Source organism: Boleophthalmus pectinirostris, unplaced genomic scaffold (genome assembly GCF_026225935.1).
Source record: "Boleophthalmus pectinirostris isolate CB_2022bp ecotype Guang Dong unplaced genomic scaffold, ASM2622593v1 HiC_scaffold_22, whole genome shotgun sequence".
Taxonomy (NCBI): domain Eukaryota; kingdom Metazoa; phylum Chordata; class Actinopteri; order Gobiiformes; family Gobiidae; genus Boleophthalmus; species Boleophthalmus pectinirostris.
In genome coordinates, this window is record NW_026571190.1 from 15,884,780 (window position 1) to 15,898,420 (window position 13,641).

Below are 13,641 nucleotides of genomic sequence, written 5' to 3' on the forward strand. Positions count from 1 at the left end.
TACTGATTACACAATGCTGTTGAACCTTAGTTGTATTACAGTTTTTGTAAAGAAAAGTGTGTGACCAACAAATCATTTTCAGAGCTAGATCAACTCAAATTAAAGGTACAGTAAGTAACTATCTGGAGCTGGCATGCCACCTGCATGATTCCGTGGAAATAGAAAGTTAAAACCATACGTCATTCTCATGGAACATTCTCCATGAAGATTTAATGCCATACTGTGGAACTTTATAGCCAAATATATCCATGGAAACAAGCAGGAGGAGGGCCACTCAGAGTATGGAAAAACATTTTTAGTGCATTTATAAACAACCAAAATGAAAAATAAATAAATAAATAGTATTCTATTTTAAACTTTTTATTTTGATCTGTATAGCTCAAAGTCACAGACCGTGGCTTTAAGGAAAACCTTATCACTTAAACATGAAAGAATCACTCAGAAATCTACTTTGAGCCATCGATTGATGATTGAAAACAACACATAACATGGTTGAAGCTCTTGAAACTATATTTTTAAATGTTTCCTTAAAGCTAGTACACATGGCTTACCCTTCCACATGATTCATCCCGTGATGCATGCTTAATACATTTGGTGAGTGAATGCCAGAATCCACATAAGTCTGATATACTGAAATTAGCCTCAGACATTACTTAAATCTGAGCAGAGCACATAGCAAATGTAATAGACTGTCTCAGTACAGTGGTGTATGAGTCACTCCTGCCTGGACACTGCCGCCCATAGAAACCACACACTGAGTCTTTAGTCCAGTGACATAACTCACAATGTGATTATGTGAGCTGTGTCTTCAGAATCACTGGATTTCACATGACATCACATTTTAAAGGCCTGTAGTTCTTTGATGGCGTGGAGGATTAAAAAAAAAAAAGTACAGGCATTTAAAATGATTAGATACAAAATCGGCAAGTTCTTCAAATGGAAAATCACCAGTACAAACAGACCTTTTCTAGCAAATGCAAATTTTATTTTATTCATTTATTTTTACAATTATCTTGTGTTTCAGGGCCTAATTTGCACGATGTATTATTATTAATACTATCTGATAACCTAATTGGAATCAGAAGTTTGTGCTGATTATATCAACTAATATGTCTTTGGTGGTATCATGTTTTGACATGATTATTTTAATAAAGGGTGCAGCTTTGGACTAGAGCCCGACCGATATGGATTTTTCTGTGGCCGATATAAAACCGATATAATGGGAGTTGGAGCTGCCGATAGCCGATATAATCGCCGATATATTTAGTGATGTAAAAATTCACTGTAAATGTTGAATTGTTTAAAAAACTTAGGTTTGGCTTTGGTGGATTTTAAATTGGGTTTATTTAGGCAACATTTATTGTTATTCTGCCTCTTTACATCATATTTACAGACAGTAGGTTGGCTTAATGGCATTTTTGCATCACATTCTAGACACTAGTGACGGGTATTCCAGTTCTTTTTAGAGAACCGGCTCTTTTGACTCGGCTCACTAAAAGCTGCTGGTTCTTTTGGCTCCCAAGCGGCTCTTCAGATTGTAGCACGTCTAAAGCAGGACTGAATCAGGACTGAATCAGGACTGAACCAGGACTGAAAAAGGACTAAACCGGGACTTATTTATTTTATGCTAAACTACAGCCAAATATGCTCGGTTTTTGTTTTTTTTGTTTTTTTTTATCCTATGTACACGCAAATTTCTCAAAGTTTCGTTTTCAGCCGCTGCCGCTGTCAAACTACGAGTCTGCACGCGGCGTGAAGAGAAAAACAGTGAGAGAAACAGAAAACACGGCTCCTAATAAGGATCGGGCTCCCGTCGTTCGCTTCGAAGAGCCGGATCTAAGAGTCATTTCGTTCACGACCGACCCATACCTTGTAAAGAAACTAGCGCTATTAGCCTTTAGCTGTAAATACGTGTGCGCCGCGGTAATTAATTATATTCGCAAATGTCATAATTCACACGTCTGTTCACAGCTCATTTACATATCAGTGCTGGTCCAGTAACAAATATACGGCCAATATAGTCACTTTAATAGACCAATAGAAAACAGCCTGTTTATGTGCAGGAGCTACAGCAGCTAACCCATAACAAATGACCAAAGCTAGCTTCAAAGTCAATGTATTTCCAACACTCACCGCTCATACAGGCTCCTCCTCACATCACAAGTCTGCACTAATAAATGTCCTTTTAATCCAGACTCAAACCGATTGTCCGTAAAAAGAATATAATCTCAGTGTTGCGCACCGCTGAGGGTGTAAACAAACACACGTGAGTGACGCGACTGTGGTGTGTTCAGGGACAGTACGGACACACACACAGACATATGACTCCACAGATAAATACTGATGCGGAGTCACATATTAGGACATTTATCTGTCTGTAAATTGGATTAAATGAACAGAATGTAGAGAGTCTAAGATTTTTAACGACGTATCACATGCCCACGTGAAATATCGGCCCCTATCAGCAAGCATATCGGCCGATAGCCGATATGCCTCCAGGTGTCCATACCGGCCGATAATATCGGCCAACCGATATATCGGTCGGGCTCTACTTTGGACTACATTGATTTGAATGCATGTTAGTAAAATAAATGATTTCCTTTTCCCTATTTGTATCACATCTTTTCCAGCTGACTTCGGAGTGTCTGCCAAAAACACCAAAACACTACAGAGAAGAGATTCCTTCATAGGAACGCCCTACTGGTGAGATACAATGTCAAAGCTTATAGAAGTAGCTGTTTTTATTTTAATGTGAAGAATTTTTGAACCAGTTTTTACTGGCTCAAAAATTCTTCACTTTCCAAACCCTTCCCTAGCATTATATTTATTCACCACAATGAATTTATTAATGCTTTTCACAAATTTCAAGAAAAATTGTTCTTTACTACATGAAGAAATTGAGTAGAACCCCTTTTTATACTGTATTTTTGTATTTCTTTTCAGGATGGCTCCAGAGGTGGTTATGTGTGAGACATCTAAGGACCGTCCATACGACTATAAGGCCGATATCTGGTCTTTGGGTGTGACCCTGATTGAACTGGCCCAGGTCGAGCCCCCAAACCACGAGATGAATCCCATGAGAGTTCTGCTGAAGATCGCCAAAGCAGACCCTCCCACCCTCATGCAGCCCTCCAGATGGTGAGTCAAACTACAAACATGGTCTAATATTGTATAAAGTAAAAATAAAACATTCCAAGTGTTCTGAACATGATCTGTAGTTTGATTTAATTTTGTCTTATTAAAAGTAATGCAATTAATTTGCAACAATAGAGAATTTTAATCCCAACAAAATTCATTTTAATATTTCTGTCTCCAAATTTTAAACTCTCCTCCAAACATGATTTTACTGCCTGTAAGACCTGTAAGGGCCATGGATCACTGCTGATTGGACATAAGTGAATCTTAAAAATAATTCATTCATTTGCACAGCTCAATTTTGAGTTGTCATAGATGATAGTGGCAGGCAATTTGGTATTTTGAAATGTATGCTATGTAACGACTACGTACAACATTTAATTCTATCTGTTCTTATCCCGTAAATAGGTCCCCAGAGTTCAGTGATTTTCTTCGACGATGTCTTGACAAGAATGTAGACAACAGGTGGACCGCTGCACAGCTTCTACAGGTTTGAGAAGTCTTCTGTTTGTCATTTTCTGCGATTAGATAAAATACAACTTTCATGTGATGAGCTGTTGATTATGAAAGTAATGTTCAGAGCAGTTGTTTTGGAGTGGTGTTGTGGTGTAACTTAATGTTTTAAGATATGAACTTTGATCCAACCTCTGATCACTGTGTTCTGTAGTCGTGTTCATGGACAAGACACTTCACCCACCTTATGTGTGTGGGTCAGCCAGTGTTGTAACAATACTATGTTTTTAAATGTATTTTTTGATGCAAGGGAAAAGACGTCACTAGATATTAGGGATGTAACAATAACTGAAATATTGTGATATCATATCATCAAAGTTCTCACAATAATATCGTGGACTCTCACAATATATCGAATTACAAGTCTCTTTGCTTAAATTAAGAGTTATGGTGCAGCAATTGATAAAAAAAAGACAGAGGGAACTACATAGACCATGATCCTTTGCACCATTTCAGAAACAACAGTTCTAAGCACTTTTAAGACTTATTTCTTTGGATTAAGTCTTGTCATTGACTTGGCATTTTAATGGGAAAAAGTATCATATTAATAGTTTTGTTACGCTCCACAAAATATCACAATAAATATCATACCGTGAGATGTATATCGTGAAAATATTGTACCGGGAGATTTGGATATTGTTACATCCCTAATCGTGAGCCATATCGTAATAAATATCATACTGTGAGGTTCATACCGTGACGATATTGTATCGTGAGACTTGGATATCACTACACCTCTACTAGATATTGATCTTGATTGATTGATTGATTGATAGCATTTATATAGCGCCTTTCAAGATACCCAAAGCGCTTTACAGTTCATTACTCAGTCACTCCACACTCAGTGGTGGTACGCTACTACTGTAGCCACAGCTGCCCTGGGGCAGACTGACAGAAGCAAGGCTGCCAATCTGCGCCATCGGCCCCTCCGACCACCACCACCATCACTCACGCTCACACCACTTTCATACTAGGCAATGTGGGTGAAGTGTCTTGCCTAAGGACACAACGACAGTTTTTTGCCACTGGCGCCCCACTGTGGCACCTGGAATTCCTAGCGGTCTCCCATCCAAGTACTACCCAGGCCCAGCCAGCTTACAAGCCGGTATGGCCACATCTTGATGTCAAAATCATAGAAAGTTTTTCAGAGAATTCTACACATATTCAGGAATGGTCTAACTGTTTTTAAGTATCAATGCCAATTTAAATGAATATCTTGTTTTAGTACTGATGGTATCTTTACTGTGAGAGCTAGGTGGTGTGGTGATCAAATCGACTGTTGGTACAGAAGGCAGCTTCTAATTCAACCCCAGGGCAACTCTGGCCACAAGACTGAATGAATAATGGTTTACTTTAGTTATTTGAGATTACAAATTAAATCTGTTATCATTATTTATAGTCAAGACACTACCATAAGTTTGGGAATAAATACACTGTAAACCCTGATGTTCTTTATAAGCCTATTTAAATCAACCATAATTCCTTTGACGATTTGCGCCCACCTGTCATCAGATGGTGTAGAGCTTACCTGAGTACATCTGCGCAGTGCGACAGGTGTACTCCGGCCTGGCTCTCATCCCTGTGTCCTACACTGACGTCAGAGCTGGATGTCCTTTTTCCATCACGCTCACAGGGCACTGTCAATCTGTGTCACTCTGCTAGCAGTGCAGGTAGAGGTGTACATCAGAGCTCTTCAGCAGACTTACACATAGGCTTTTAAGGGAAAGAAAGAAGAAAATGGGTTTGAAAATGCAAAATTGTGGACTGCCACCAGTGAAGGTTTTGATGTCTAAGAAGATGTATATTCTGAGGCCAGCGATTCTTTATGTACAGCAGCTGTCAAAAAAAAAGAAGGTATGTTGTATAGAAAGTATAGGTGGTCGCATTGTAGTTTTCCATAGACTCACAGAAAATGAACTGTGCATTGATTGTGCCGATTAAGATAATTCTTATGGTAGAATATGAGAGGAAAGCAAAGCAAAATTGTATCAAATGTATTTCCTTTTAATTGATAAGTCTAATACAGATGCTTTTTGAATGTGTTTAGGAGGCCTGCAAAATTACAACAATCAAGTTAAAACTGAAATCTTAGTAGTCTTGGAAATGGTTGCAATTAACAAATGAATGAAGGTGGCAAATAATGTCTTGTCCTTGTATTACATTAGTTTGTTAATATTTCAGAAGTTTTAATTAAAAAGGAATGGAAAATGTAATTGCTGTATCAATACTACTTTTAAAACTACATACATTATCTAGATAAATTGCACACAAATGTTACATCAAGCAAGAAGAAATACCTAAGTGGTGTAACTGAAATAAAAATTAAAACACTGACAATGAAGCCTAATCGTTGCTGATATTTTGTATTTTATAGCATTCATTTGTGTCAAGCCTGGTGGATAATCGGCCGCTTCGGGAGCTGATTGCTGAAGCCAAGGCCGAGGTCACCGAGGAGATCGAAGAGCACAAAGAGGAGGAAGAGGAGGAGGAGCCAGAGCCACAGCTCGTGAGTGACCTGTGATATTTACTCTATACCCGGTTTTTCAAAAGGTTACACGGTTCTAAGCATCTAAACAGGCCAATTGACTTTCTGCTCAGTTGGTCTGCTCTCACCTTTTACAATCTAATTCAGATGGTTATATTAAATTGCTTTGCTGTAAATGTTGTAGGACATTCACATTCAGTCTTATCTTTCTTTTTTCTAATTAGGTTTTAGTCATTTCTGAGCTCTACACATGTTACATTTATTTGCTATTATGTTTGATAACAAAGTGGCAAATCAATATACTATAATGTATTAAATAAATCAAGTGAAGCTAATTATTAAACCCTTATAATTGTGTATTTTATAGCTTTGTCTGTTTGAAGTTCTCAGATGACAGAGTACGTTTTTCTACAAAGCATAACAATTCATAGTTAATAATTTTATCAATTTAAACTGACATTTATATCAATAAATCATGAACACCCCAAATGATGAGTTAAGTTTGTTATTATATGTTATTATATAATGATAAAGCTAAAATAATGAACCACCTAACATTTTTATTTTGCCCTCTCTCCCTTTTCTGCAGGGTCACAAACGTGCTCCATCAGACGTCAGCGTTGCCAGTTCAGAGGATGAGAAAATCCCTCTATCTCCCACCAGTTTGGAGTCTGTCCCGGAGAACATGGAGCCTCTTACCCCCGTCACCCCCATCACCCCTCTTAGCCCCATTACCCCTCTTAGCCCCATTACCCCTCTTACCCCCCTGCCTACGCCTGATGCCCTGCCTGTGGCCAACCATGTGGATGAGCCTGCTTCCCCTGTGGTGGAGGAGCAGAAGGAAGAAATTACAGACACTCCAGTTGAAGAGGTGGAGGTACAAGAAGAAGTAACACCTACAGATACAGAGGAGGACATTGCAAAGACAGAACCCAATGCCCCTGTAAAAGAAATGGAACAACTGGAGTTAAGTGTCGACGATGAGAAGGAGGTCGACACTGCAGAGGTTCTAGAGACCACAACGGACAGTTCAGAGGCAATCCAAACACCACAGGAAGACAAGATGGAAGCTGCACAAGAGCCAGTATCTCCAGCAGAGGCAGAAGAAGAGGAGGATGAGGAGCGGTACAAACATCTGAAAGTTACCGTCACGCTGCCAGAACAAGTCGCTTCAAACGAAGAGAATGGAGAGAAGGCGGCAGAGAAGGAGGGAGCTAAAAATGAGAAGGAGTCTACAGTGGATAACAGCAGTGTGGACCTTAACCTGTCTATTTCAAGCTTTCTGTCCAAAACTAAAGACCCGACATCAGTGTCTATACAGGTAACTTTTCCTTGTATATTACTGCTGAATGGTATGGTGCAACGTGTGACCTTTATTTGAAGCATTTTATTGATTACTGATATTGATTTACATGAGATTTCTGAGTAATTTGATTTAGTTAGGATACATGTGAAAACACATGATCTAAATGCCACATATTGCCTTTGTTTCATCTTTAAGCAGCATCTTTGAAGAATTTTGTTACTTGATGTTACTAAATGCAAGAAGAAAATGTATATACAGATTTACTCTTAAATTGGACTATAGCAGGAACTGGGAAACAATAACACTACAGGAGACTACCCTATTTTGCTATATTAATTGGAAACACTCATAACTTAAACAAACCATTTTACAAACTAATATTAAAACAGCAGTACAATGCAACACACAACTAGCTGCCTGAGCTCAAAACTCATCTCCCAAACAATTATAATTATTACTTTTTAAGCGTTTGGAAAAATTTGTCTATTTTTATTATGTATTTTCTTTTGCTATTTAGTAATGTTTTTTTACGCTGCCCTGCTATAATTTTGTACAGCATATAATATGAGTAATGTAAATTTGTTTTGTTTTTGTTTGTTTTTTTCTAGGAGACAAGACGTCAAAGGAAGACACTGAAGAAAACGCGTAAGTTCATGGTGGATGGAGTTGAAGTCAGCGTCACCACCTCAAAGATTGTCACGGACAACGACACGAAGAATGAGGAGATGAGGTTCCTGAGGTACTTCAGTTTTTTAGTTATTTTACTACACTATGAATCTTTGGACTATACTATAGGCTTATTTCAGAATCTTAGTTTTTTGAATGGCTAATTGTGCTCATGCAATTTGATAGCATGATTTCAGATGGAGTGCAAGTACTTAAGAATAAAGCAGAAAATCCACAAATGCTGAACCTACAATTTTTGGATCCACAAATTTAATGTGACAACAGTTATACCAAGTCTTTATGGGTTCAGTACTTGCTACATAAGACCCAGAAACACCTCAAATTTAAAATATGGGCTCTTTACAAGGTTACAACTCACATAAACTCACGTAAAACCAACATCAGATTTCCTGCTTTTCCTTACAGAATATTTGTTTGTTTTTCAGGCGTCAGGAGCTGAGGGAGCTGCGTCTGCTGCAGAAGGAGGAGCAAAGAGCCCAGCAGCAGCTCAGCAACAAACTCCAGCAACAAAAGGAGCAGATCTACAGACGTTTTGAGCAAGAAACTACAGTGAGTAAAACGCTACATGTACTACTACTACTACTACTACTACTACTACTACTACTACTACTACTACTACTACTACTACAAACTTTTAAAAGAATAGTTTGGACATAGTTTTAACAGATTAGCCATATGGATCAACATTAATGTCTTTTCAAATGGATGCAAATTGTGTAGCACTCTGCTAACAAATATGTCATGTACATAACATACAAGAATAGCTGTAAGAAAATAAAAGAGGTATTTGCAAGTAAATACATATATATTTATATAGTTACACTGTGTTCTGGGTTATAGAGATTACCAAACAAATCTAAATCCCATTGACTCAACAAGCTGTTATCTTAGTTATGCAGCTACAAGATGCAAAAGCAAATTCACTCTCAAACAGCATCCAGATGAAAAACATTCATTTGAAAGTGTTAGTTTGTTCCGCACTGGTGTGAAAATTGTAAAAAAAAAAAAAAAAAAAAAAGGTGTTGAAAATAAAACTGGTGCTAATTCAAAACCCCAAGCAAAACCCTCATTAATCTGATTCCAAGTCAAACAAAGTCATTCTTTCAAATTGATAAAGGAGACAAAGGAGGGACTATTTTTCAAATTATGATTACCGCTCTTGTCTCAGCTGAAATCCATGTGAAAATCACTGAAATCTTAAGAGACAAAAAGCAAAATTTTTAAGAAAACTATTTGGCTTTACCAGCCCATTAAGTAGGTGGTAGCACTTTACTTCATAATAAAGATCAACTTTAACTCTAATTGTAACCATAACCCTATATTAATACAGTAAGTTATAAAAAAAATTGTTTTATATTTTCTTTATAATATTATGGAAAGAGGGCTGCAAATGTGTATATCTCATTACCATGCTATTACTATGTTATTGATACTTTGCTTTACATCACGCTGGGGGGTTCTGCATGTATGTCTATAGCTAATGCTAACAGCTTGTGACTGTAATATTTTTTGAAAGGGACTTGCTTATCTGTACAGTCAGATTGTGTTAAAACAATGATCAAATTAGTCTGATTTTTGAATGATTAGTCTAATTTGAGAGAACAGAAGGAACAGAACCTCAGACAGAGCAGTGCCATCACACCCCGAGAATGTTGATGACCTCAGTTGCACAATATCAATTACTCAGCAATAAAGTAGTTGTTTAAATTATCTTCTGTTGATTGAGTTGCTGTTTTTTGCAGGGTAAGAAGCGTCAGTACGACCAGGAGGTGGAGAATCTGGAGAGGCAGCAGAAGCAGACCATTGAGAGACTGGAGCAGGAACACACCACACGACTGAGGGACGAAGCCAAACGCATCAAAGCCGAGCAGGACAAGGAGCTATCCAAGTACCAGAACATGCTCAAGAATCGCAAGAAGGAGGTTAGGTTTTCTTTATCTTGGCCTGAGGTCTTATATTCATTATGATAAAGTTCAAAATCGTACTTAAACTGTCCAGGAAAGCTCAAATTGTGTCCTGTTAATTTTTTTTCAGTACACAAATGAGTATCTAGTTTCATTATTAGTTTTAGTATTGATTAGTGTCTGATTTTCAATACTTTTGGCAACCTTAGTAACTGCAAGGTTAGAGGACATCTGGCCTAAAAATCTCCCAAATCATTGTTTGACCTTTACTAAAACAGAAATAAACAGATTACTTTGTATTGATGTCTCAGTAGAATAATCATGATCAAACTAAGCATAACTTACATAACCAGTCAAAAGTTTGGAGACTTCTGTTTTTTTTGTTTACTACTTTCTACATTTTAGATACACACAGAAGACATCAAAAATATGAAGCAAGATGTTAAAAACATCAGCATCATCAAAAACATATATTTTTTATTCATATTCCTCAAAGTAGAAACGCTTTGCTTTGTCTAGAGATCTGCAAACCCTTGGCCTTGTGCGCCTCATCAGGGTCAAGGAATGCCAGTTGTCCAAAGCAGTGGTCAAAGCAAAGGGTGGCTATTTTTAAAAATCTAAAATTTGAAACAAGTTTGGAGTTCTTTTGAGTTTTATTTTTGCTCACTACATTCCATATGTGTGCTTTCATAGTTTTGTGCCTTCAGTGAGGATCTGCAATGCAAATAATCACTGAAAAAAGAAACAAAAATAAAAAAGATACAAACTGAAAAAGCATGTCCAAACTTTTGACTGGTAATGTAATATACTATATGAATTATGCAACCAGAATGCATACTATATGTCAATTAAAACAGGTTGTTCCTGATTTTTACTCTCCCTTAAAAACATGAAAAACAGAACTAGTTCATTTCATACAGTTTGCACTTTGCAGCACTCCAAACTTATTCCTAACTTTCATAATGCTTTCCTAGCATCCTAATTATTCACTGTGCTGAGTTTATTAGCACTTTATAATTAGATGCAGGCAACACACATCAGTCTTAATTTTGACCCTAGTTGCATATACAATATATATGTACTGGCACAAGTAAAATTTTACTTTAAAAACTACAAGAGGTATAATCTCTTTTAAGATAGTTCATTCATTTTGACTGCCAGCTTTATTTAATCAATTAGTTACCAGCTGCTAGTAACTCATTAGAAATGAACGCCATTCCTTCTTTTTAGTTCATGGTCAAAATGGTGAAATCACAGTTTTCTCTCCCAGTACATGTGATTTGTGGCACTATATTCTGACATTGTTCCATTGTTGAATGCCAGTCCAGGCTATGTTCTACACTGTACACTGCAATTGACTTCCCTGCTGCCTGACTCACTGGTGTGAGTCTGCTATTTATAATGTTCTGTTTGATTGCTGAACAGATACACGTCTCTCAGCCCAGCCCTTGTTTGGGTTTTTGTGCTCAGTGTTTACTAGAGGCTGAAACTATTGCGAGCCACATCATTACTATTCCTGTATCGCTCTAATCCATCCACAGCTAATATATCTCCCTTTATTTGGATCTGTTTGGCTCACGGCTGCTCAGACTTTGGACAAACTGGAAGTGCTCCCAAACTTGTAAGAAAATGCCTTAACGAAACGTATCAAAGAGGACATTATCCCAGCTCCATCAGAGGAGGTAACACAGATTCTGGTTGCAGTGGATTCTCAGTTTAACCTCCCTTTCCTAGCTTCTAATTTAAAACTGAATCAGCCAGTTTCTATTTACGTCTATTTCTTTTTTTCTGTGCAAACAATGGTTTCTATTGTCTCTGAGGTTTTACCGAAACTTGTCTTACCATGAAGCGAGAGGGACATAAAATTCAACGCACAATGGCAGATTAACAAGCTTCTTCTTCAAAATCACAAAATTACGTACAACATATTCTTCTTGTGCCATTTAATATTATAACAGCACTATCCATGCTTTTTTCCCCAGCTATTATTAATCCGATTAGCTGTTAGTCCTTGTGGATTGCTACATTTAATATTGGATGATGTAATTTGATCTGCAGGGAGTGGCCCATGTAATGATTTAGTCCTTTCAGTTTTCCTAATACACACTGTGCAACACTGCTGTTCAGGAAGTAACAGCCCAGAGTGTACAGTGGTGATGCTTTTGAAACCGGTACACTTTTCTACTTTCTGTGAATTTCATTTTAGTTTTTTGATTATTTGGGGAGGTCAGGGTGAGCTAAAAGGCACTGAGTTATAGCGTGATAGGCTAGACCAGGGGTCGGCAACCCGTGGCTCCGGAGCCACATGCGGCTCTTTAGCACTCCCCTAGTGGCTCCCTGGAGCTTTTTCAAAAATGAGTGAAAATGGAAAAGGAATGATTTTTTTGTTGTTGTTTTAATATGGTTTCTTTAGGGGTAAAACCCTCGTTCATCTCTGGTCATGGATCTGATCCAACAGCTGTGTGCAAACGCAAACATAGGAAAAGTGTTTCAGCGGAACAAACAGATGAGCTGAAGCTGGGGGTGGTGTCCGGTGCCTCCACCTGAGAAGCGTTTTCCCCGAAAAAAAAAAAAAAACACATGCTTCTGTCCGGATGCTTTGCACCACCTCGGAACCAGGCCGCGGTCGAGCATGGAGGACCGGAGCTGCCCGCCCGGACCTGTAGTCCACAGCGCATTCTCGCTTTTCCCGCACAGAACCAGCGCACAGAGGATGACGCGGAACCGCTCGGACCCAGTCCTTTGCACGCTGGTCTTGCTCGCCCCCATCTGGAACCAGGACACGGAGGACGAAACCTCCGGACAATCTGACCAACACTGGACCCCCAGCCCCGTCTTGAGGAGCTGCGCGCTGACTGCTCCCGTGTATTTTGCGCTGCTGCCCGAGCTCAGAGCTTCTGCTCTGGGCTGATGTTGCGTAGAAAGTTCTACATGCTGCTGTTTTATGAATGCTCCTATGCACGATCAGAAGAAATGCGACTGCTGCTCTGAATACTTCCATCATCGTCGTCAAAGCAACAGGTAAACATCGGTCTACAGACGGCGCACCGAGTATGAGAGGGTCGCAAAAGGGGTTTGTGTAATCATGAATGCTCATTTTGTATTTGTAACCTACTTAGTCATTTTAATAGTAGGTTTATATAGCTAATACACTGACAGCCTATGTTGCCTTCATATTAGGCTTATATAAGGCTTTTAATTTTTTGCGGCTCCAGGCAGGTATGTTTTTTGTTTTTTTGGGCCAATATGGCTCTTTGAACATTTTGGGTTGCCGACCCCTGGGCTAGACTATACAACAGCTATATACACAAGCCAAAACTACAATATCGCTACAGTATGAAATGATTAAATGTGGTGATCCTTTTTTTTTTTCCATTTAAGATACATTCTTATATGCTGTTGGACTGAAAATTTAGTGGATGGAAGTAAAGTATTTTGAAATGTGGGCTTGATTAATAATGAATGCAGTAAAGATGCAATTTGTAACTTTTCCTGTGGTTCATCACCCGATTGTTTAAATGGAGATGCTTTACATAGAATTTCGTATGCATTAAACTTAAATTGTCTCCATGGAGACAAGCCAGTGACCATGACCAGGATAAGTTACAGGT

At 38.4% G+C, this 13,641-nt stretch overlaps 1 protein-coding gene across 1 annotated transcript in view; it reads left to right on the top strand.

Moving 5' to 3' along the window:
- slkb (STE20-like kinase b) overlaps positions 1-13,641 on the top strand; it is a 30,856-nt gene that overhangs the window by 9,901 nt on the left and 7,314 nt on the right. The window contains exons 5-12 of the mRNA XM_020939817.2: positions 2,631-2,703; positions 2,944-3,138; positions 3,544-3,625; positions 6,023-6,154; positions 6,723-7,454; positions 8,048-8,178; positions 8,552-8,675; positions 9,869-10,048. Coding sequence (XP_020795476.1) covers positions 2,631-2,703; positions 2,944-3,138; positions 3,544-3,625; positions 6,023-6,154; positions 6,723-7,454; positions 8,048-8,178; positions 8,552-8,675; positions 9,869-10,048 — 1,649 coding nt within the window. The remainder of the gene's footprint in view (positions 1-2,630; positions 2,704-2,943; positions 3,139-3,543; positions 3,626-6,022; positions 6,155-6,722; positions 7,455-8,047; positions 8,179-8,551; positions 8,676-9,868; positions 10,049-13,641) is intronic.